Source organism: Leishmania martiniquensis, chromosome 17 (genome assembly GCF_017916325.1).
Source record: "Leishmania martiniquensis isolate LSCM1 chromosome 17, whole genome shotgun sequence".
Classification (NCBI taxonomy): domain Eukaryota; phylum Euglenozoa; class Kinetoplastea; order Trypanosomatida; family Trypanosomatidae; genus Leishmania; species Leishmania martiniquensis.
In genome coordinates this window covers 366375-388000 of record NC_090152.1, presented here as the reverse complement: position 1 = coordinate 388000, position 21626 = coordinate 366375, and the positions used below count along the sequence as shown (strand labels likewise).

At 60.8% G+C, this 21626-nt stretch overlaps 7 protein-coding genes across 7 annotated transcripts; all 7 read left to right on the top strand.

Annotated features, from left to right (window-relative positions):
- Positions 1 to 768: 768 nt before the first annotated feature.
- LSCM1_05560 (uncharacterized protein) lies at positions 769 to 3576 on the top strand (the record flags this gene model as incomplete). Its single annotated transcript, XM_067323013.1, has 1 exon — positions 769 to 3576. One exon carries the CDS (start codon positions 769 to 771, stop codon positions 3574 to 3576), a length of 2808 nt encoding a protein of 935 aa, XP_067179648.1.
- Positions 3577 to 7097: 3521 nt separating this feature from the next.
- Positions 7098 to 8066, top strand: LSCM1_05559 (uncharacterized protein; the record flags this gene model as incomplete). The annotated part of the gene is made up of 1 exon (XM_067323012.1): positions 7098 to 8066. The coding sequence occupies one exon, from the start codon at positions 7098 to 7100 to the stop codon at positions 8064 to 8066; it is 969 nt and encodes a 322-aa protein (XP_067179647.1).
- A 555-nt stretch (positions 8067 to 8621) lies between these two features.
- LSCM1_05558 (uncharacterized protein) lies at positions 8622 to 10100 on the top strand (the record flags this gene model as incomplete). The annotated part of the gene is made up of 1 exon (XM_067323011.1): positions 8622 to 10100. One exon carries the CDS (start codon positions 8622 to 8624, stop codon positions 10098 to 10100), a length of 1479 nt encoding a protein of 492 aa, XP_067179646.1.
- Positions 10101 to 10894: 794 nt separating this feature from the next.
- Positions 10895 to 13282, top strand: LSCM1_05557 (uncharacterized protein; the record flags this gene model as incomplete). Its single annotated transcript, XM_067323010.1, has 1 exon — positions 10895 to 13282. The coding sequence occupies one exon, from the start codon at positions 10895 to 10897 to the stop codon at positions 13280 to 13282; it is 2388 nt and encodes a 795-aa protein (XP_067179645.1).
- Positions 13283 to 14003: 721 nt separating this feature from the next.
- LSCM1_05556 (uncharacterized protein) lies at positions 14004 to 16415 on the top strand (the record flags this gene model as incomplete). Its single annotated transcript, XM_067323009.1, has 1 exon — positions 14004 to 16415. The coding sequence occupies one exon, from the start codon at positions 14004 to 14006 to the stop codon at positions 16413 to 16415; it is 2412 nt and encodes an 803-aa protein (XP_067179644.1).
- A 346-nt stretch (positions 16416 to 16761) lies between these two features.
- LSCM1_05555 (uncharacterized protein) lies at positions 16762 to 18504 on the top strand (the record flags this gene model as incomplete). The annotated part of the gene is made up of 1 exon (XM_067323008.1): positions 16762 to 18504. One exon carries the CDS (start codon positions 16762 to 16764, stop codon positions 18502 to 18504), a length of 1743 nt encoding a protein of 580 aa, XP_067179643.1.
- A 1022-nt stretch (positions 18505 to 19526) lies between these two features.
- On the top strand, positions 19527 to 21245 carry LSCM1_05554 (uncharacterized protein; the record flags this gene model as incomplete). Its single annotated transcript, XM_067323007.1, has 1 exon — positions 19527 to 21245. One exon carries the CDS (start codon positions 19527 to 19529, stop codon positions 21243 to 21245), a length of 1719 nt encoding a protein of 572 aa, XP_067179642.1.
- Between the last annotated feature and the right edge of the window lie 381 nt (positions 21246 to 21626).

Genomic DNA, 21626 nt, shown 5'->3' with positions numbered 1-21626 from the left:
TTCCTGTGAAGCACAGCGGTAGCGGCGCGTGTGTGCGGATGTGCGATGCCCTCCATCGTCGCGCTCCCCCTGCTCACCCACCCTCTCCCATCTCCTCCTCCCCCTCGTCCGCCCCGACACACGACTTCCTCCGAGTTCTCGCATGACTGAAAGCGCACATCAGAGGTGAAAGCTGCCGCCTTGCGTGCCCGCGGGCGTTTGTACGTGCCTCGGTGTGAAAGAGAGCAAGAAGGGAAGCAGAGCAGTGTAACTGTGCACGGGGGGGGGGGGCGGTAGCAGATCCAGCACCCCTCCACACTCCTCTCAGTCATTTTCTGCTCTCTCGGCCCCCATTCGCACCTTCCTTTTCCTTACGGCCGTCGTTCCCACGACCACCCCACACGAATCATGCGCGTACGCGCACACTCATCGACTGTGCGCTGTTGCCAATGGACTCAAACACTCCTTAGCCATTCGGGAAGAAGGAAAGCAGCAGTGGATGTATCGGCAGACACGCACACACGCACACATTAAAAGCACATTTGCGCTTAGCGTCTTGCAAAGCGGAGGGAACTCCGTCATCCCTAACGCCCCTTCACCCTTCATCGCAGGAGCCCCCAACCCACCTCTCTGCCTCCCACCCCATACACAGATACATTCACCACCACGTCCTCTAGATCTCCCTCTCTCTCTTCTTGCCCCTGTACGCGTACAGGCGCGCTCCTACAGGTCTAGCGCGTGGCGGTGTCGTGCAAAACTTCTCCTCCTCCTCCCGCCGCGCCATCGTCGATGGGCAAGAAGGATCACGCCGCTGGGGCGGAGAACATAAAGGTGCTCGTGCGATGTCGTCCCCTGAGCGAAAAGGAGAAGGCGGCGGGCCACAAGAGCTGCGTCGACCTTGACATGGTGCAGAACACCGTGGCGGTGAAGAGCATCATCGGCGAGCCCGACCGCTGGACATTTGACGCGGTGATCAGCAACAGCTTCTCCCAGCAGGACATATTCACACAGTTCATTATGCCTCTGACGGAGTCCGTGCTCAGCGGCTTCAATGCGACAGTATTCGCCTACGGCCAGTCCGGCTCCGGAAAGACACACACCATGACGGGAGTGATGGGCGACGACGCGCTTGAGGGGGTCATCCCCCGCTGCGTCAAGTACATTTTCAACTCGGCAAAGAAAAAGAAACAGGAGGTGCCCGGTACAACCGTCAGCATGTACGTCTCCTTCATGGAGCTGTACAATGGCAAGGTGCGTGACCTGCTGGCCAAGCAGCAGGTGCCGCTCGATATCCGCGAGAATAAGGATCATACCTTTTTTGTCCAGGGCGCTGTCGTGGCGCAGGTCAAGTTCCCGGAAGATGTCATCCGGCACCTGGAGGAGGGCACGGACCGTCGCCGCGTCGGGTCCACGGAGCTGAACGCGGACAGCAGCCGCTCGCACTCTGTTTTCTCACTCATCTTGGAGTGCACCGAGACGCTTGAGGACGGTAGCACCCGCGCCGTGGCGAGTAAGCTGAACCTGGTCGATCTGGCTGGCTCGGAGCGCCAGGGCAAGACCGGCGCCTCGGGTGACACCCTAAAGGAAGGGTGCAACATCAACCTCTCGCTGAGCGCGCTCGGCACCGTCATCGACACCATCGTCAAGGGCGGCGCCCACGTCCCGTTCCGCAGCAGCCCTCTGACGATGCTGCTGAAGGACTCGCTTGGAGGAAACAGCAAGACCGTCATGTTTGCCAACATCAATCCCAGCGAGCGCAACATGTCGGAGACGGTGTCGACACTGCGCTTCGCCGATCGCGCCAAGCAGATCAAGAACAAGCCGGTCGTGAACATGGACTCGAAGGATCAGAAGATTGCCGAGTTGACGGAAATGGTGAAGGAGCTGCGCGATAAACTGGCCAAGTACGAGAACGAGGGCACGGCCGGGCTGGAGAAGGAGGTGGAGCACCTTCAGGAGAGGGTTGGCGACCTGGAGGTACAACTGGACAACGCCACAAAGAGCCGCGAAGCCGATATGGTCGACTACGAAACAGTGAAGGCCACCCTCGCAGGAGAGCGGCAGTCCTTTAGCGCCCGCCTCCTTTCCATGGAAGACGAGATTAGCCAGCTGCAGAATCAGCTGCAGATCTCTGAAAGCAGTGGGGCGGCAATGCAGTCGGCGCTGAAGGACGTCTGGTCGCAGTGCTACAACTGCCTCCTGACACCAAAGGAGAAGGCGGCGCAGACGCTGGAGCAGCTGCAGGCGACGAAGTCACTCGAGGAGGTGCTTCGAAGCGTCAAGAAAAAGGTCGAAGAGGGCGGTGAGGCAGCCTTGCTCGAGAAGATCCAGTCTCTGACGGCGGACCTCAAAGCGTCGCAGGCGGAGCACAAGGCAACCAAGAAGGAGCTCAAGTCCAGTAAGGCGCAGCTGGAGCGGCACCTGGCGGAAGTGAAGGAAGAGCTGGCCGAGTGGAAGGGCACCTCACAAGCGCTTGGCGGTAGTGGCGACGACGCTCCAGTAGCGGCGGCCCTGAGGCAGCAACAGGAGAAGCTGCTGGCGGCCCTGAAGATCGACGACAGCGGCGCAGCGGCGATGAAACTTCTGCGTGAGGAAAATGAGAATTTGCGGCGTCAGCTGATGGCGGTGGCGTCCACGGGGTCGGGCTCGACCGCCGCGGTGGCTGCACCCCGGCAGCACTCGGACTCCGCCCCCATGACGAAGGCAGCGGCCGACCCCGCCGTGGCGCTGGAGCTGCAGCCGTCCGCCAGCGTGGCGGCCCAGAGCGCCGCCGCCATTAGCAGGCTGCAGGCGGAGCTTGAAGAAGCGAAGGCCAAGGTGGTGAACGTGACTGCCTCTCGCGAGGCACTTTACGCGGAACTGGAGGCCCAACGCACGGAGCTGGCCAAGGCGGAGTCTACCATGGCGCAGCACGACCGACAGCTCGCCAAGCTGCAGCATGAGTACGAGGCGAAGCTGGCGGACGCCTCCCGTTATGAGGACGATGTGACGCGGCTGGAGACCCGCCTGCGCGAGCGCTCCGACCAGTTGGATCAGCTGCGCACCTTGCTGGAGAAGCAGAAGGCAATCATCGTCAAGAACAACGAGAAGGCGGAGTACTTCCAAACCTCGCTGCGAGACAAGACCGAGGCCCTCGTGGCGCTGGAGCAGCAGTTTCGCGAACAGCTAGAGTGCAAAGATGCGCAGATGCAGCAGCTCATCAACAAACGTGTGACCGAATTTTCGGAGCAGCGCAATGTCGAGCTCAGCGAAATGGCTCTTCGCCAAAAGAAACTGAAGAAGAAGATGCACAGGCTGCAGGAGGAACTGAACGGTTGGGAGGCACGGTTTGACATGAAGGTGTGCGAGTGCGAAGACCTGCGCAACGCGTTGGAAGAGAAGAAGATGGAGCAGCTGCGTATGCTGCGCCGCATGGAGCTCTCCGATGACGAGGCGGAGGCAGTGGAGCAGAAGGAGCAAATCCAAAACGCCCTCGAGCGCGCAAAGCAGGAGCGGCGTCGCAAGGACGACCTCTTCGCTATGGGTGAGGTGCGCAGCGCCAAGACGGTGGCGAGGCGTGGCGCGGCAGATCCCTCAGACGACTCCGAGCACTCGTAGTAAGAGAAGTGATGTGCAGACTCATACGCCGCCGTCGCCTTCCTTCTCTTGAAATGGTGCTGACCATTGGTGTGTGTGTATAAGTGTGTGTGTGTGTGTTCTTTGGCCCTTCCGCTTCAACTGACTCCCCCCAGCCCTCCTCCCTCTCTACTGCTCAGCCTCTTCTTCGCTTTACGTCTTTGTGTTACCTTTTCATCTCTCTCCCTCTCTCTCTTTCTTCACGTCCACCACCCTCCTCTCCCACCTCAGGCCGTGTACACCCTTACCGAAAGAAAAAGTGACGCTATGCGGTGTCCCTCTCGCTGCCGTACTCCCCCGTGACGCTATCTTGTTCCTCTTTGTTGTGCTAACGCTTCCTTTGATCCCCTCATGCCGGGGGCACACACACACACCTCTCAGTGCGCGCAGCATCTCAGAGGTCCAGTACTCCGGTCTGCGTGCGGGTATGTCCAGTGCTCTCTCCTTCCCTTGCCCATGCTGCGCCGTCTCTCGTGGTCACCTCGCAGCGTCAGGCTTCTGCAGTGTGGAGAGGTCAGAGGAATACGTCGGTGTGCATGGCGCCGCGTCATGGTCAGCTGCGACAGCTCACACGTTGGTACCATGCATGTGATGTGGAACGTATCAGTGCGACCCCGATGCGTCTCACGCTGCCCACACCAGTGTGGACGGCTTGAGCTACCTCGAGGTGAGCGCGCCACGCGAATCTGTACGCAGCGAAACATATACAGTGAACCTCTCCTTTACCTCTTCCCTCACTCGTTCGGTGGAACTCGTCTTTGCTGGTCGATGTCCATTTGACTCTCCTCTTCAGCAGATGGAACTGCCATTGAAGGGGAATGGGGGAGGGGGGAAGTGGTTGTACGACTGGAACGTACATGCGCACACCACACCACACCCCTACCCCTACCCCTCCCGACATTTCATCTTCTATTTCTTTGTGTCGCTCTTTCTCTCTGTGTGTGTAAATGTGTGTGTGTGTGTCTCGACCATCGTCGGTGGTGCTCGACTTCTGGCCCGTGCTAAAGTCTGTCTGTGAATGTGTGAGGCTGAGAAGCGGCCACGCGGCTTTATGATCCCTCTCCTTCTTCCTCCTTCCCTCTTCTTATTGCTCTATTGCGCTGTGCTCTGTGTTACGCTATGGACCGTCGCTTCGTGTGTTTCCTTGGCGCTGTCTCTCGCCTCGCCCCATTAGCTGCCCATGTGTGTAGGACGGGTGTATCTCTACCGGAGGGGCCCCTTTGCTCTTTCTCCCTCACCCTTTTTTGTGCCGGGACGTCTTTCTGCTGCCTCCTCCATCGCACGCACACGCACCTCCCGCCCCCTCCCTCCTCATTGCTTCTCATCTCCGCCCTCTCAAAGGTGTTGTCGTCGTTAGTTTTTCAACATATACATACATATATATATATATACTTTCTCTGTTGCGTTGCACTTCTCGTCTGAAGAAGAGGGGAGGAGGGGTGGGCTTTCCCCCTTTCATCGTCTTCGCCCTCTTGACGATGGGCATTTTTTTTGTCGAAGGAAGGCACGTCTACCCCGTGCTTCTCGTTAGTTTTTTTTTCGCTTGTATGCGTGTGTTTGTGTGAGTAAACATAAATACATATATACGTAAACGTCATAGTCAATCCTCCTGCCCCGTCTTCTGCCTCCTCCCGTACGCCCCTTTTATACCGTGTCGCTCCCCTTCATGTGTTCTCTTCAGAGAGAGGGCTCTGCCCCTCCCCCTCTTCCCTCCCCTCCTCAATCACCATCTCAAGGATGTGCGTAGCCTTTCGGGGGGGGGGGGTAAAGGAAGTGCAAAGAGGAAAGGGTGTGAACGATGTAAACAAGTGAGATCACAGAGGGGGGGTCGGAGTACCGCCGCGCAGGCTGAGTTGCGGACTTCTCTCCCTCTCTGTTTGGCACCGTCAGTGTCGCCTTTTGCTCGTTTGCCGACACCGGGAGGGAAACAAAAAGGGGAGGGGGGTAACAAAAATTTCTGCGGAAGGGGGTGGGGGGAGGATACGGTCAAGTCTGCGGAGCGGAGAAGGGAGGAGGGGGGGGCAAGCACGGGATCTGCCTTCCGCGGATGATGCGAATAGGCTGCGCAGGGCACCCTCGCCGTCGCTGTTCCTCATCTATTCCTCTCCCCATCTCTGCACTTTCTTCCTCCAGATACTTACAGATTATATTTATATTTATATGCGTCACCCCCTCCCCCCTCCCCTTTCTCCGTCGTGCAACGGCTTCGGCACCTATGTGTTGCCGTTGAGAGAGGTCAGCTTTTTTTTCTCTTCTTCACTGAGCGGATGTGTCTTTCACTTCTACATGGCATTGCTCTCCCTCTCTTCCTCACCGTTGCTCGCCTACGCATGCATATATATATATATAGGGATTTGTGCGCTTGCGTTTGGAACTCGATGTCAGTGGCGTTTTCGTTTCTATTGTGTGGCTGTTGCCCCCCTCCTCCTCCTGCTCATGCCGGTGGCTCTTCCCACGGTGAGACATACCTCTATTCATTGATGGATGTACATGTAAGCCACTATTTCATTTGGTGCTCCGCTGCCGTTGCTGCTGCGATCTATCTGCGATAGTTTTCGTTGTCCCCACCACCACCACCCCTCCTCCCCCTCCTTTCTTCTGCAGAAACAGCGGTGGAGGTGCGTGGAGAGGGAAGGAAAGGGGGAAGACGAGTGTCGGGTTCTCGTCGCACCACGACTGGCCGCCGCCTTTACGCCTCCGATGTGCATCGACTGCTTTTCCTGTTCTTGAATTCCTTTGCGTTGCTGTCTACTCTCGTCATCTCCCCCTCCTTCCTTGCCAGGTGATGCCAACTCGATGGGTACACCTATGCGCTCCCATTGTTGTCTCTGTGTATACGCCTCTCTCTGTCTGCCTGTCTGCCTGTGCGTGTGTCTGTTCTTCAAATGCGTCATGAAGTGGCGTATCGCGGCAGCTTTGCCGAAAACAAAAGGGAGGCGAAGCGGCACGGAACGCGTCCACCCGGATATGAAGGCATGGTTGGATGACACGGCTAGTGCGGCCGTGCTCGCGGTCTCGCAGGGGACGCGATGGCGTCGGAGCTGTGCAGAGAGGCAGTTGGTGAGCCAGCACAAGGTACGTCGCTGATGGACTCTCTCTACATCCAAAAACGGCTGATGGCGCCCCTGACCTTAGCACGAGCTCGCCCTTGTGCTCTTTTTCTGCCCCTCCGTCAGCACTTCGTTTTCACCCTTCGTTGTACGCTCACTGTTGGTGATGAAAAAGGGCAGCGCTTACAACTTGTCGCTCAAGGAAAGGGGGGTGGGTCTTTCGCCCCCCCTTCCCCTCCACCTGATTGTATGTGTCTGCGTGTGTATTGGGCAACTCCAACGCCGCCTCCCCCCCCATCTCTGCCCGCCCCTTTCCCCTCCACGTCGAAGCTCTCCTCATACTCAGCTGGTGCATTACCTATCCTAGCCGACCTTAACGGAAGCGCGCCTCCCCGCCCCTCAGGTCTGCTGTCCCCCGACAGCACATTTCGGCGTGCAAACGTGCAAAGGAAAATGGTCGTGGCGGCTGTCTTTACTGTGAAGCTTCGCGACGACGAGGCAGAGCAGCAGTTCCTCAACGCCTTCGCCCCGCTGCTGCAGCATGTCGTGCGTAATGAGCCCGGCGCCCTGACCTATGAACTTCATCAGGTGTTCGAGAACGGCCGGCCGGTGTCTCACCAGTACCTCGTCATGGAGCGCTACAGCAGCCTTCACGACTTTGAAGAGGTTCACCTAAAGAGCGCACACCTGCAGAACCTCTTCCAAGTCGTGGAGGGCATCGCTGTGGAGGAACAGAAGTTGACAGTGGGCAGCAGCGCCGGCGTGCAGCGGGTAATGCTCAGCAGGCCCCCGGAGTGCTCTGACGCGGACAGTGCCGACCCGCTCTTGCGAAAGGGTGTGTTGGTTTTCGCTGGTGCGCGTAGCGGCAGAAAGCCCGCCTACACGCAGGAGGCCAAGGCGCTTGCCAGGTACATCGTCGAAGAGGCAAAGCAGCCGCTCGTCTACGGAGGCGGCACGGTTGGTGTGATGGGCGAGTTGGCGAAGGAGGCGCACGCGCTGCATGGCAGGGTCATCTCCGTCATCCCCAGCTCCCTGTCGGAGCGCGAGATATCGGGATCGATGATCGGCGACCGCCTCTACATGACAGCCACCATGTCGGAGCGGAAGAGCATCATGTTCGCCCATGCCAACACGGTGGTTGCGTTGCCAGGCGGTGTCGGCACCTTTGATGAGCTGCTGGAGGTCATTACGCTGTTCCAGCTGAACGCCTATCGGCCCAAGATCGGTATCGTGAATGTCTGCGGATTCTTCGAGCCGTTCATCGCGCTGCTGAGGCACCTCATCGCGGAAGGCTTCCTGGAGGAGTGCGTCTTCGACTTCGTGGTGATAAAGCCGTCGGCGGTTGAGGTTATGGAGGCGCTCCGGTCTTTTGTACCTCCGCCGAGCCCTGCCTTCACCCTGACCTGGACCAGCAGGCCGTAAGTTGCCGAGGAAGGCGCCGGCAACCGCTTGTCAGAGGGCGCCGTCATCGTGCGGAGCCAATGGGAAAGGGATCAGAAGTTGCGTTGCTAAAGGATGAGGCGAGCGGAGGGCGGGCCGAAAGCAGCGTGTCGAGCTGCTCTGGATCACGCCTCGAGTGGGGGGCAACCCTCTCATTCGCCTATGCGCGCCTGTTGGTGGTGGTCGCCTCTTCATGGCTAAGGGGTGTAAAAGAGGTGTGTGCACGCGCGTATAACCTAAGTGCCCGTCTGTCTGTCCGTCTGCGTGCGTCCGTTGGCACGCGAAAGGCGCTGCCGGCCGCCGCCTAAAAAGGAAAACGCGAAAATAAGACTGAAAAGGGCCGCCGCCGTGTCTCTCCCCAACGACGTCTCTCTCCCCCTCTCTCCCTCTCTCTGCATACATACACATACATGCATATATACATTAGCGACTCCTCCACGTCAAGCCTCCACTGCCCTGCCCTCCTCACCATTTCCTCCTCCTCCTCCTCCCCCCCGCCAGCTCCTCCCCCTCTACTCACTCCCCTGTCGGCCAGTCATGGCAGCCCACGGCAGTCTGCCCATCCTCCCTCAGGGTCTAACGTACGATGACGTCCTGCTCATTCCGCAGCGCAGTCCTGTGCGTTCTCGCAAGGCCGTCAACACAAGCACCCGCCTCAGCCGCAGCATCGAGCTGAAGATCCCGATCGTCGCCAGTAACATGGACACCGTGTGCGAGGACAAGACGGCCGTGGCGATGGCGCGCGAGGGCGGGATCGGTATCTTGCACCGCTTTTGCACCGTTGAGGAGCAGTGCGCGATGGTGCGAAAAGTGAAGCGCGCGCAGTCTTTCCTGATTGAAGACCCACGCATGATCCTCCCGTCGGCAACAAAGGCGGAGGCTCTCGAGGAGCTGAACTGGTCTGGGCGCAAAGGCGGCGTCAGCTGCCTTATGGTGGTGGACGACTTCACTAGCCGTCGCCTCCGTGGTGTGCTCGGCAAGAGCGACCTTGTCTTTGCCAGCGACTCTGCCCTCGTCGAAGCCCTCATGACGCCGGTGAGCCGCATGGTTGTCTCGACGAACACCGCCATCACACTGGAGGAGGCGCGCGAAGAGATGCGTGTGAAGCGGACCAGCAACATTCCGTTGCTGGGCCCCAAAGGCGAGCTGCTCTATCTCATCACTCAGTCAGATATTTTGAAGCTGACGGGCAACCCCAACGCCACCCTTGACTCACGCGGCCGCCTCATTGTCGGCGCCGCCATTGGCGTGAAGGAGGAAGATCACGGCCGCGCCGCCGCTCTCGTGGATGCGGGTGTGGACGTGCTCGTCGTGGATGTCGCGCACGGGCACAGCGACCTCTGCATCGACATGCTGAAGGCGCTCAAGAGGAACCCACGCACCAACAAGGTGGACATTATCGCTGGCAACATCGCCACAGCGGAAGCCGCGCAAGACCTAATCGACGCGGGCGCGGATGGCTTGAAGATTGGTGTGGGGCCGGGCAGTATATGCATTACGCGCCTTGTGGCCGGCTCTGGCGTGCCGCAGCTGTCTGCAGTGATGGACTGTGTTCGCGTGGCAAAGAAGCACGGTGTGCCCTGCATCGCCGACGGCGGTGTGAAGACAGCCGGAGACATCTGCAAGGCGATCGCTGCGGGCGCTGACACGGTAATGCTGGGCAACATGCTGGCGGGCACAGATGAAGCGCCAGGCCGTGTGCTGGTGAAGGATGGGAAGAAGGTGAAGATCATTCGGGGCATGGCCGGCTTTGGTGCGAACATCAGCAAGGCCGAACGCGAGAAGCGCCTTGACGAGGACGTCTTCAACGACCTCGTGCCGGAAGGTGTGGAGGGTAGCGTGCCGTGCAAAGGCCCTCTCGCGCCGATTCTAAAGCAGCTTGTTGGTGGACTGCGCTCGGGCATATCCTACTGCGGCTCGCACAGCATTCCGGAGATGCAGCAGCGCGCGAGGTTTGTGCGCATGTCCGGCGCCGGTTTGCGCGAGAGCGGCAGTCACGACATCTCAAAAATTTAAGACGTCTCAAGGCAGAGACAGACGCTTAAACGCAGTAAGCAAGCAACGGCGTGCTCTGCCATCGGCTACTCCCCTCTCGTCCATCGGATGTGGGCGGGAGCGGAAGGGCGTGTGAGGAATGCGCCACCTGCAGTTGACGCACTACAGTGCCACTCCTCGTCTCCTTTTTCCCTTCCTCAAGGATCATCATTTATATATATATGTGTCGCCTCACGACAGCTGAAAATCGATAAGCCTCAGAGGCTGTGATACGCATAAACAGGGAAAAGATGTCAATGAGGAGAGGGCGTTAGAGGGGACTGTTAGGAGGACGAGAGAGGAGGCGAGAGAGGGAGAAGAGCGACGACCTGCCGCTAAACCTTGCGTGTCTGCGGGTATGGGGCATACGGGGGGAGGGGTATATATGCAGTAGCGTGTTTCCTCTCTCTCTGGTGTGCATGCAGGTCACGCGGCTGGGCAGGCTTGCCGCAAAGGCGTCTTGCAAGCTGCTGCCTGCCTCCCCGCTTCTTTGACCCCCACCCGAACTCCTCCTACGGCCTCTCTCCCTCTCTCTGTGCTCTTCACGCGCACAGTCTTACCAACGCACATGTAATGCTATTGAAGGCACACACACACGCATATATATATGTGTGTGTACGAGTGCACGCACTGCCACGGCACCTCGCCTGTCGCCTCTCCCGCCCTCTCTCCACCATCGCCACCTCTCCCACCGTCTTTTCATCAGCCACTGTTCCTCTGCAGTGCACTGCGCTGCGACTTTAGCACAGCAGTAGACGGTGCCCACAAGCGCAAGTATGCCACCGCTGGCGCCCACACCGCGCACTGTCTACGATATCGTAAAGTCACACATACAGCTCCCCATCAACCGCGACTACAATGCCCTGAAGCGTGTGCTGCGCGATTGGCTCGCGTACACCACCGGCACACCGCTGGAGAAGAAGCCCACCTTCGCAGCGGAGCTGGTCATCACTATTACCCGCATGCCCCCCGCATCTCTGAGAAACGTAGCGCCAGGTGAAACTGAGAGCAGCCGTGCCGCGGCCGGCAAGACGCGTGCAGCACGAAGAGCAGGCCGTTGGCGGGCTTTGTGGGGTAGCTGCGAGAGTCACAATGGCGCTCACAGCTCTGCCTCCGATGAGAAGCCGGCCGGCGCTACTTGGTCCACGGCGCCAGCAATCCCCCCCTACGTGTACCGCAAGGTGGTGCCTCTCCATGTCTGGACGGCGGTGCTACCCTGGGAGATGCAGCGTGGGCTGTCCTTCAGCGATCTGCGGCTGCCCCCGAGCGTCTCGTCGTCGTGTGGCATCGAGTCAGGTGCAACCACACCATCCGGCCGACCAATACGACCGCCGCAGCAGAGGCAGCAAGAGGGAGTCGGGGATACGGAGGAAGAGGATCCCTACGGGGTGGTCGCTCCATCTATCACCTCCCCCGAGGGAAACAGCGCGGGTGCGGCGGCGGCGACGGCGACGTTGACTCGCACTTCGCTTGGTCCTGCCGCCACAGCGAATGCAGCAGCAGCAGCAGCAGCAGTGGCTTCCTCCATATCTATCACACCACCCGCGCCTGCAATGTTGTTCCTCTCTGACATGCGCTCTACCAGAGCCTACGGGATCGGCTTCTGGAGTGGGGCGATCCGCCAAGCCATCGACGTCCTCTTTGTCGGGCCAACGCTGCCCAGCTCAATTGGCGGCGATTCCGCGTCGTTCCGGCAGCTTCGCCAGCAGGACGGCTTGGCGCAGGTGATGGACAACAAGATTTCCAGCGGTGTGCTCCATCGCTTCTTCCCGCTGCAAGAAATACGATCCCCATCGTCATCGACTACGACGTCTGCCTCACCTGTCACCTTCCGCGTTCACTCCTTTGGGCACTTGGACCCATTGCCCCTGTCCCTCCACCCATCCAGACTCGGCGTCGACGATCAGCAGGAGGTATACCGTGGTCTTTCCTTCACCGTGTCACCGGACGCGCCGTACAACACTCCAGAGGAAGCACCACGGTACGTCTTTGAGGTGCCGCGCCACACGCTGCGACCGGCGGTTGCGGCGGCACTGGAGGAGAGCCGCAGCGCTCATCGCGAGCACTTGCGCGCCTGCGTTGCTCGAGGCGCTTCTCTTGGCAAAGCCGCGAGGGCGGCCCACAGTCGGGGCGGGGAGGTCACCCAACCGAGTGAAGAGGCGTCCGACGACGTCACCATCGATCTTGTCGTGAACCTGTCGGAGCAGCTGCGCGCCGACCTCTTCGCCAAGGCGCAGCTCTGCGTGGAGTACGTCTCTTTGCTGGAGGAGGCCATTGCCCACTATGCGCGCACGCTCAGCACGGGTACTGCGGCCTCTGCAGAGGTGCCTCTGGACGAAGGGTCCTCTCATCACACTGATGCCGGCGCTGGGCGTGGGAGGAGTAAGAAGGTGTGGCTCTCTGAGCATGAGTTCCGTTGGATGTCGCCAGGGGAGCTGGAGAAGATGTCTGGGGCTGGCTCGGTGAAAGAGCAACAGGCGCGCGCAGACCAAGAGGGTGCCTTTCCGGAATCTGGGGAAGAGGCATCTGCGACGTCGCCAGTGGAAGATGGGGGCGTCGCGGTTGTTGGCGCAGTTGCGGAGGCGACGCAGCCCGCCCTTTCCGCGTCGGTCGAGCCTCGAGCAAACGCCGGCGCGTCTCTCGCTGCCGCGCGCGCGGTGAAGGCACAGCCAGCTCAGCCGAATGCGGTTCGTGCGGCTCGCAGCATCAGTCTGCAGTCGCCCATCCTGCGCGATGAGGAAGAGGGTCGTCCTTCGTATCTCGCTCCATCGTTTGTGGGCCGCCACGAGGCGCCCGCCCTGCAGAGTAGCTCTATCGTACTGAGCGCTGACAAGCTTGCCCGCTACCCCCGCACGCACTCCCATATGCCGGAGCTGCCGCCAGTAGACTACGAGCTGTACGAGCTGTGCATGCGTCTTGGGGTTGGGCAGCAGGCGGTGCTGTATCACTACCACGAGCGCATCCTGCACGAGTGGCGTCGTGAACTGCACCGCCGCCGGCAGCAGCGGCAGACTCGCGGAGCGTCCGATCTCGCTCACGTAGCAGTCCCGTCAGGCTTGGCTGAGGAAGATGTGCAGCGCATGGTAGGCCTCGTGCGGGACCGAAGCCTGCAGTTGCCTTCCGACATGGTCTCTCTAGTAGAAGCCGTTGCTGGAGCGATCTGACGTGATGAAACAAGCGATGAGAGCTGACTGTAGTCCCCCGCCCCTTCCTCCATCGGACATCATCGTTGTTGCCGCTCACATAGCAGGGACGAGCATGTCTGCTGTCTTTCCCTCGCCCGTCGGCATCTCCGCCCACCTCGCCAGCTGCATCTTGAGAGGTGCACACACACCCGCACACGTATATATTTATATATCTGTGTGTGTGCGTGTCTGGCGGCATCATTAAGTACGTGTGTTCTCGTAGACGACTTCATACACTTCTTTGTGTGCAACGACGCGAGAGAAGCGATGGAGGGAAGGGGGGGCGAGGGCGTATACAAGACCTCGTGCTGCGAACGCAATTAGCACTGAAGCAGCCCCCCGCACACACGTGAATTGACGCTTGCTTCAGACGTGCCGCCGCCAGCCCCCCCTCCCTCCCTCCCTCCCCCTCTTTGCTCCACTCTGCTGCTTCACCTTCACCCACCACCCCATACTTTCTCTCTCCCACTGGATCCGTCGTGCCACCGGGCCCATGGCGATGGCGGCTCGCTTGCTCGCTGCCCCATTACCGCAGAGATGCTCACAGGACGCGAGCACGCCGTACACCAGACGCTTTGTTTTCGCCTTCATACACTCTGTGCCATCCGCGGCCGGCCGCCTCTTGCGGAGCTCGTCGCGTGCTCCTCGCCTCACGCACACCAACACAATCACACGCACACTTCTCTCTCTTTCTCCAGCGATGTCTCGGCTGCATTTCAAAGGCGGTGCCTGGACGAACGCCGAGGATGAGGTGATGAAAGCAGCGCTGGCTCAGTACGGCCTTAGGGACTGGGAGCGGGTGGCCTCTATGCTGACCAAGAAGACCGCCACGCAATGCCGGGAGCGGTGGGAAAACTATCTGGACCCACGGTTGAACATTCACGAGGCGTGGAGCCTCGAGGAGGAGGAGAAGCTGGTGGAGTTTCAGGCGCTCTTCCCACACAAGTGGCGTCTCATCGCGGAGCAGCTGACGCGGCGAACGCCGAACCACTACATCCGGCCAGCGTGGCTGTGCGAGCAGCGCTACCTGGAGCTCAAGGACGAACAGGAGTACTACCAGAAGGAGCAGCAGCAGCTGCTGAAAGACGTGCCTGGTGGCGCCGCTGGGGAAAAGCAGAGCTTAGAGTCCTTCATGGCGGAGCGGCGGCGACGGCGCATCGCGCGCAAGACGCACGAGGAGCGTGCCTCAAGGGCTGACACGGTCAGCGGAGAGCGCTGCGAGAGAGAGATGATCGACATGGCCACAAGCCGCCTGGCAAATCAGGACCAGAAGAAAGGACTCCGCAAGGAGCGTCAGCAGCAGCTGGCAGAGGCCGCCTTCCTCGCCAAGCTGGAAAGCAACCGCGAGGGCATCGAGTCCGGCACTCTGTCGCTGCGTCAAGCTCGCAAGATGAAGAAGGCTTTGGATGAGGACCGGCAGACATCGGGCCTTGTTGACGAGATCGAAGAGGCAGGCGACGGTGACGACGCGAGCGACGAGGCGCGCGGCTCTGGCGAAGGCGACGAGCCATTCGAGGCGATCGACATGTACGAGGACCAGCAGCAGGCCGGCCTCGTGAAGAAACAGCGGGTGCTCATGAAGGATCTGACGGAGCAGCAACGACTCATCCAGCAGCGGCACCTGGCCAGCGCCACCGACGGGGACCGCGACGAGGAAATGACAGCATCTTCCAGCGATCGAAGCCGCGCCCGTGCGGCACTGACAGGAGTGAACCAAGATCTGCTGAAGCAACTCACATCGGCGCCGACAGCGGCATCACCAGCGCTCCTGGAACGTAAAGTGCCCGGTACTCCCTCCATCAGCACGGCTCGCACACCTTTAACCGGCGCCAACTCGATCGCTGCGGCTGCAGCAGCGGAGGCGAAGGAAGAACTAAAGAGCTCCCTGGCCAGCCTCTTTGCCACACTACCCCCTGCTGCCAGGACGGCACCCCAGCCCGTCTCGACGACTCCCAGCGCGGACATGCCGTCACCGCTGCCCCTGCCACCGCTGAAGCGTCCTCGTGAGGCCTTGATGCCAGTGCCGGCGAATGGCGAAGACGGAGACGCCAACTACCCTAGCGGTATCGCGCAGCGGCGAGTGCCTGAGTTGCTTTCTCGGTACGCAGCCAGCGGCGGCGTTGAAGCGAAGGGCAGTGATAACAGCATATCGGCAGACCTTTTCAAGACGCTGGACCTCCCCGCACCTCAGAAGGCACATAAGAAGGACATCGCGGCGACCGCAGCAGCTGAAAGCAGTGACGAGGCAACCCTAAGCGACGAGACCCGTGCGCACATCCATGCAGATGCAGCCTCCTCAGATGTCGTGCCCGCCAGCTCCAGCACTCCCGACGCGCCGTGCGGGATCGCCTTCACAAAGGACGAGGCTGACTTGTCCATCCAAGATGCGCGTCGGTGGGTGGCCATCGAGTGCGAACGAGCCACAGCCGCCGCGGCGACACATGCGACGCCTGAGGAGGAGCAGCCCACTCCGGCTGAGATCCGCGCCGCTCAGCGCCTTGTCGAGGGGGAGCTGTCCTTGGCTGGTCACACATCATGTGATGGTGCTAGCATGGCCAACGGAGGAGACGCGAAAAAGCCAACACCGCTCCAGCTCTCGTCACCGATAGCAGCAGCCGTGCGTGCCTATACGTCCGTCGACGGTCCTCAGGGGTATGGTGCTCAAGTGAACGTGCAGCACGCGCTGCACCAGCTGAGTCAACGAGTGGCTGCGCAAGTGGGGAAGGCCAATGCGATCCTGCGGCCACTTAGGCAGGAATGGGAGAAGGTGATGGCAACGGCGATGCTCAGCCCGCAGGACACGCACACATTTTACGGTTATATCCGTGACGACGGACAGTTGAAGGGCTCGCTGGCTGTGGGTGACGGTGCAGAGGATCTCGAGTCGGAAGGTCTGGCCCCACCTTCCGTCGCCGCTTACGTATGCGAGCGCATCGTCGGTCAGTTGCAGCGTGCGCGGCTAGCGTCGCGCTTCACTAAGGAATTGCGGGAGCGCGAGGTCTTGAAGATGCGCCGCGACCTGGATGAGGTGGAGTACAACCTGCAGCAGCTGCAGGCTCGCGAACGTACACTGCAGGACATGTACCGTCACAAGCGTGCGCAGCAGCCGTGATAGCGGGCGGGGCGCGGGCCTTGTCAAGCAAGTGAGAGGCGCTTCGAGGTGCGGCACTTTCTTTTTCCAATGTCCTCTCTGCGTGCGCACGCCTTTACCTCCACTAAGCACTCCCCACCTCACACACACACACACAGCCGCCGCCTTCCCCTCTACCGTGCGCCCAGCGCGCTTAGAGAAGATTGAAGTCGTCAAAGGATGGGAGGCGTTGCTTCTTCTCTGCCCCTCATTGAAGTCGGCATGAGTCGTATCCTACGCACCTCCCCACCCACCCCTCCCATCCCCTCTGGTCAAGCTACGCAGAATAGGGAGGGAGAGGGAGGGGAGGCATCTTCGATGTGAAGCCATGAAACGCCCCTCTCCTGCTGCCGCCTATCACATCTGCTCCCGTAGTGGTCTGCTTCTTCTCCTATCCTCGTTGTTGCGCTCCGGCCTCAGCGCACCCCCGTGCGATTCACCGTATGGTGTGCGTAGACATGTGCGAATATGTGGTTATGCGGCCTCCTCCCTCTCTCTTGCTCGCTCTACTACCTTCTCTCCCCCCACCCACCCACCCACGCACGTACACACACTATCGCCCCCTTCCCCCGGCCTGAGCTCTGCGGATGTGCTTGATCTTTACACGGAAGAGGAGAGCTCCGCAAAGCGATTCGCGCACGCTCAGCGTCGCTGCACCCTTGGTGACAGACGAGCTATGCTTGCCTGGCTTGTGAAGGAGGTGGAGAGCCCTTATGGTGACGTCGCAACGCTGCACTGGGCTGTGCCTGACGCGGACGACGGCGCCGACCTTGATGGGCTCAACTCCACCGCTTTGAAGGTGGAACTGGAGAGTGCAGAGGACCAGCTCGGGGCTGTTCTATGGAACAGCAACACCGCGGCCCTGCGCCACCTTCACGAACACATCTTCAAGCTGCCCCTAACATCCTTGTCGCCCGCTCCTCAGGCGTCCCCAGCAGCTCCGCTAGCCGGAAAGAACATCGTGGAGCTCGGTGCCGGTGTGGGCTGCCTCGGCATCGCCCTTGCCATGGGAGGCGCACGCGTTGTCATCACCGACTTGAAGGAGCTGCTACCGCTGATGGAGTACAATGTGCGCCTGAACGAGAAGCGAGTGCAGACTCGCAGCGGCGGCGTCGGCCTCTGCGTGGCTCTCCAATGGAAGTGGGGCCCCACTGTTAGCACCGCGGTGCACAAACAGCTGCAGAGAGAGAAGCTGAAGGTGTCTCGTGCGGCAGACGAGCGGCATCAGCAGCGCTCGCCATGCGACAATACCGCGTCATCGACGTCCTCTGAGTTCTCTAACGTTGTGCATCGCGTCGTGTCCTCCATGGTGTCGTCGCTCTTGGCACCATCGGCGTGCCTGACAGAGTGCAAGGGAGCACTACGATCACTCGCAGCGGGGTCGTCACCCACCGCCGCGTCGCTGAAGACACCGTTGCACTACGTCATACTCTGCGATGCGCTCTACGGGAACCCAAAGGATTGGCCAGCGTTGCTCTACACGTTGACGGAGCTGATCGCGACGAACCCAGACGAGTGCGAGGTCATAAACTTCTGCGAGCAGCGCGTGGATGACGTGGAGGGGACTTTTCTGTCGCTGTTGGACGCAGAAAATGCGCAAACATTCGTGTCGATGGAAAGCAGACAGCGTGATGGCGATGCCTTGTGGACTAACGTCGTTGACAGCGCCACCCGGTGCTCGGAATCGCCGCCGACGTCAGAAGCGGGCCAGTACAAGCAGCGTGAGGCGGCAGCGAGCTCGCTGCTGTGCTACGCCCGCGTACAACGCCGCGGTGCGTACCGGTGGGCATACACGACGAAGGTGCTGCAAGACTCTCAGAGCGAGCTGAACATGGTCATACGTGTCACGCGCATTCGATGGACGCGTGCGAGGGTCGTTGAAGGAGAAGAGGCGGCGCCGCGCCACAAGGGTGGCATCGGCCACCGCGTGACAGCGTCGATTTCCAAGTTCGGCGTGCCCGAACGACCACGCCGTCAACCTCGCGATCATGACATGGAGGAAGACAACTCTGCCCCTGCTGCCGACAACAGGAAAAGAAATCGTTCCGAAGGCAGCGCCCATAAGCGCTGATTTGACGCGGCCTGACTCATCTGCCTGACGTGCGACTGTGGCAGCGGCGGCGGCGGTTCCCTTTCTGTATGTGTCTGTCCCTCTGCCCATTGCATCCCTGGAGCCGAAAAAGGATGGGCTCGGCTTACACAACGCATGATCACCCCTATCCATCTCACCACCACCGCCGATCCTGCACGGCTCTCTGCGATGGTGCAGAGCGCTCTGCCCATGGGCCGTGCACGTCCCTGTCTCTCTGTGGGCGCGTGCTCCTGCAGGCAATGCAGGTCACCACCATAATCCTCATGCGCACACCGTCGGCCGCTGCCACACCAGCCCCGTCCCCTCTTTCCTCGTCTTGGTGGACGCCCACAGTGACGGAGAAGCCTGCGAAGCACCAGGCGGTGCACGCGCGCAGTGGTGGCGGCTTCCCCTCACCCCTTCCGCCATCTACTTGCCCGTGTACCCTCGTGAAGGTGCCGGTATTGTATTGCGTCGGCGCACGCTCCTCCTACACCCATCAACACTACCACCACCTCCATCCTGCCTCCCGCGCGTAGCAGCCGCTTCCCCCTCCCCCTTCCTTAAGTGGCACTCTTAATCTCCTGCCCCCGCCCATTCCCCATATGCGTGCGGCTCGAGACCCGTGGCTGTGATTGTGTGGCTTAGCTGCTGCTTAACCAGCTCACCTTTCCTAAACGTATACGCAGGTGCGCGAGGCTCACGCCATTCGCCCCCCGCCATCCTTCGGAAGCGCAGCCGCTGCAGCGCCCCTCGCTCTCATCGCGGGAGGGGGGCCTGCTGGAGCCTAAGACGCATCCATACAAGCATGCGCAAGCCCAACGTCGTCTCCCCGCTTACCTCTCCTCTCATGTCACATAAATAGACGCGTGTGCGCAGTGATACATACGCAGAAGTACTATCGAGTCCGCGGCAAGAGAGTGCGGTAGAGCGCTGCCTCCCGCCGCGTATTTCTCGTGCCGCTGCCCTGTCTCCCAACAGCGCGTCGTGCAGAGGCGGAAGGGGGAGCGGTCTTCACCGACATGGCGGCCGCCACTCCTGCGGCCTCAGCAGGCGCCCCTCTGCCCTCCACACCGAGTCCCTGCGACCTCTTCGCCACCGAGTCAGAAGCGTATTTCTGTCTCTGCTGCAACGTGCGGTGCAGTGGACTGGCGCTGTTGGTGGGGTCGCACACAAGCCACGACTACCTGCCTCTCTCTGACGCACTGCTGTATCTGCCCGCTGCCCTGCTGCGGGAGGCGAGAGAGGTTGTGCAAGAAGCAGAGGAGAACTTCACCAAGCCGTGGAGAGTGCAAGATCAGCAGCGCGAGGGCACCCTCCTTCACTTGCTCGAGCTGCGCCGCAGCAAGGTGGCCGCGGTGGCGCAGATTCTCGCGGAGCTCCGGCAAGTGGATGACCGGCTCCTGCGCGTCACGGAGGCCAAGGCGCTCGACGTGGCTAACTGGCGGCACCAACTTCGCGGATTGCACCGCAAGATGGAGAAGCTGCACCGCGGAGCCACGGCGCTGTCCGCCTGCTTAGCGCCGGCATCCCCTTCTCCAGTGGGTGATGGTACAGCGAACGTGGATGGCGAGAGATCGCAAGGTGCGACGACATCGCGCACGCCATGGTCGCAGAAGCCGCACTTGGCCCAGAAGGAACTCAGTCAAGTTTGCCAAGTGCTGCAGATGCAACTCGCGCAGCTACAAGAGGAAGAGTTCGCGTCGGTGCAGCGATTGGAGGCATGGCATCGCCTACTAAGCGAGGTGCCGTGGGGCAGCAACGCGAGCGGTAGCCTCAGCTATGCCGCAGACAGCATCGGGGGGAAGAAAGATGACGCTCAACGTGCGGCACCGTCTACGGCAGCACCGGGCGCAGCTGCCGCAGGGATCATACAAACGCCTACGCATGAGCCGCCGCCTCCATCGCGTAGCTGCTCCTCGGAGCTTTGGCATGCCTCCAAGGCTGCGGCACGCAATGCGCCGTGCACATCCGCGCCGGATGCGTCCCTAGGGCAACTACAGCAGAATGCATCCCTTCCCCCATCCCTAGAGGCTGACGCGTCCGCGGCGGCCTGTGACCCACTCCATCTCCCCGACGCCGAGGTGGTGCTTCTGCAGCATGCGCTACACAACATCAACGGTGCCCTGCGGCAGCGGCTACTGCACGCCGCGGCAGCGTCTCTATCTTCCTCCTCCTCTTCACGCTCACCGCCGACAAGCCACCACGCGTTCGGCCGTGAAGCAACGGACACCGGCATCACCATCTCGGGTCTCCCACCGCTGCCAGATGCGACGCCGCTGCGCAGCATGCAAGACTTCACGAAAAGCAACAGCAGCAGCGACGCTGCTGCCACTGGTGCCCAGCAGAGCTCGGCGCACATGTCAGAGAGGATCACTGACCGCGCCGGCATCGCGACAGCAGCCTACGCTACCCTGTCGGCGAGGGGCCGGCAGCAAGAGTCCTCACCGGTGCCGAGACGTGCCGAAGTAACGGCGCCGGTCACCTCTGCTGAGACAGAAACAGCGCTCGATGCAGCTGAGGAGGCTCAGCGACGCGTGTGGCGGCAGTCTCTGCACCTCCGAGAGCAGGAGATGAAGGAGTCCCTTAATCAGCTCCTGCAGAACGTCACCACCGCGTCCTCGACACCGCCATCAAGAGCGCGCGGCAGTGTGGAAGCCACTGATGACGCCGGAAGGCCCGCTTCTAGCGCCGTATGCAGCAGTATACCAGCCTACCAGCGGAGTTGGGAGAGTCGATAGAGGTGAAGTAGGCGGACGGCACCACGGCGCCTCGATCTCTCTCCGCACTCCACGCACCCACCACCACACCGTCCGCGTGTGGGTGAGTATTCGCGCTCGGCGGGCGCTATCACGGCTCCTCTTCGATTTCGTTGGTTTTGGCTGTACTCTGCGGAATAGAGCAACCACTTGCATCCCCCCTTTCCCAGCACGCGCACACACGCATCGGAAGAGGAGCTCCACATGGACCGCTCACCCTCCCACTCCCTCTCGACCTTCGAGATCTCGCCGAATGCCCCCACTTATTCTTCCGCTTCGCTGGTGTAAGAAGGAGGGGAAGTGTTCTGGCCCCGCTGGCAGTGCTGTGAGCGAATTTTCTCCCCCTCTTTCCCCACCCCTCAT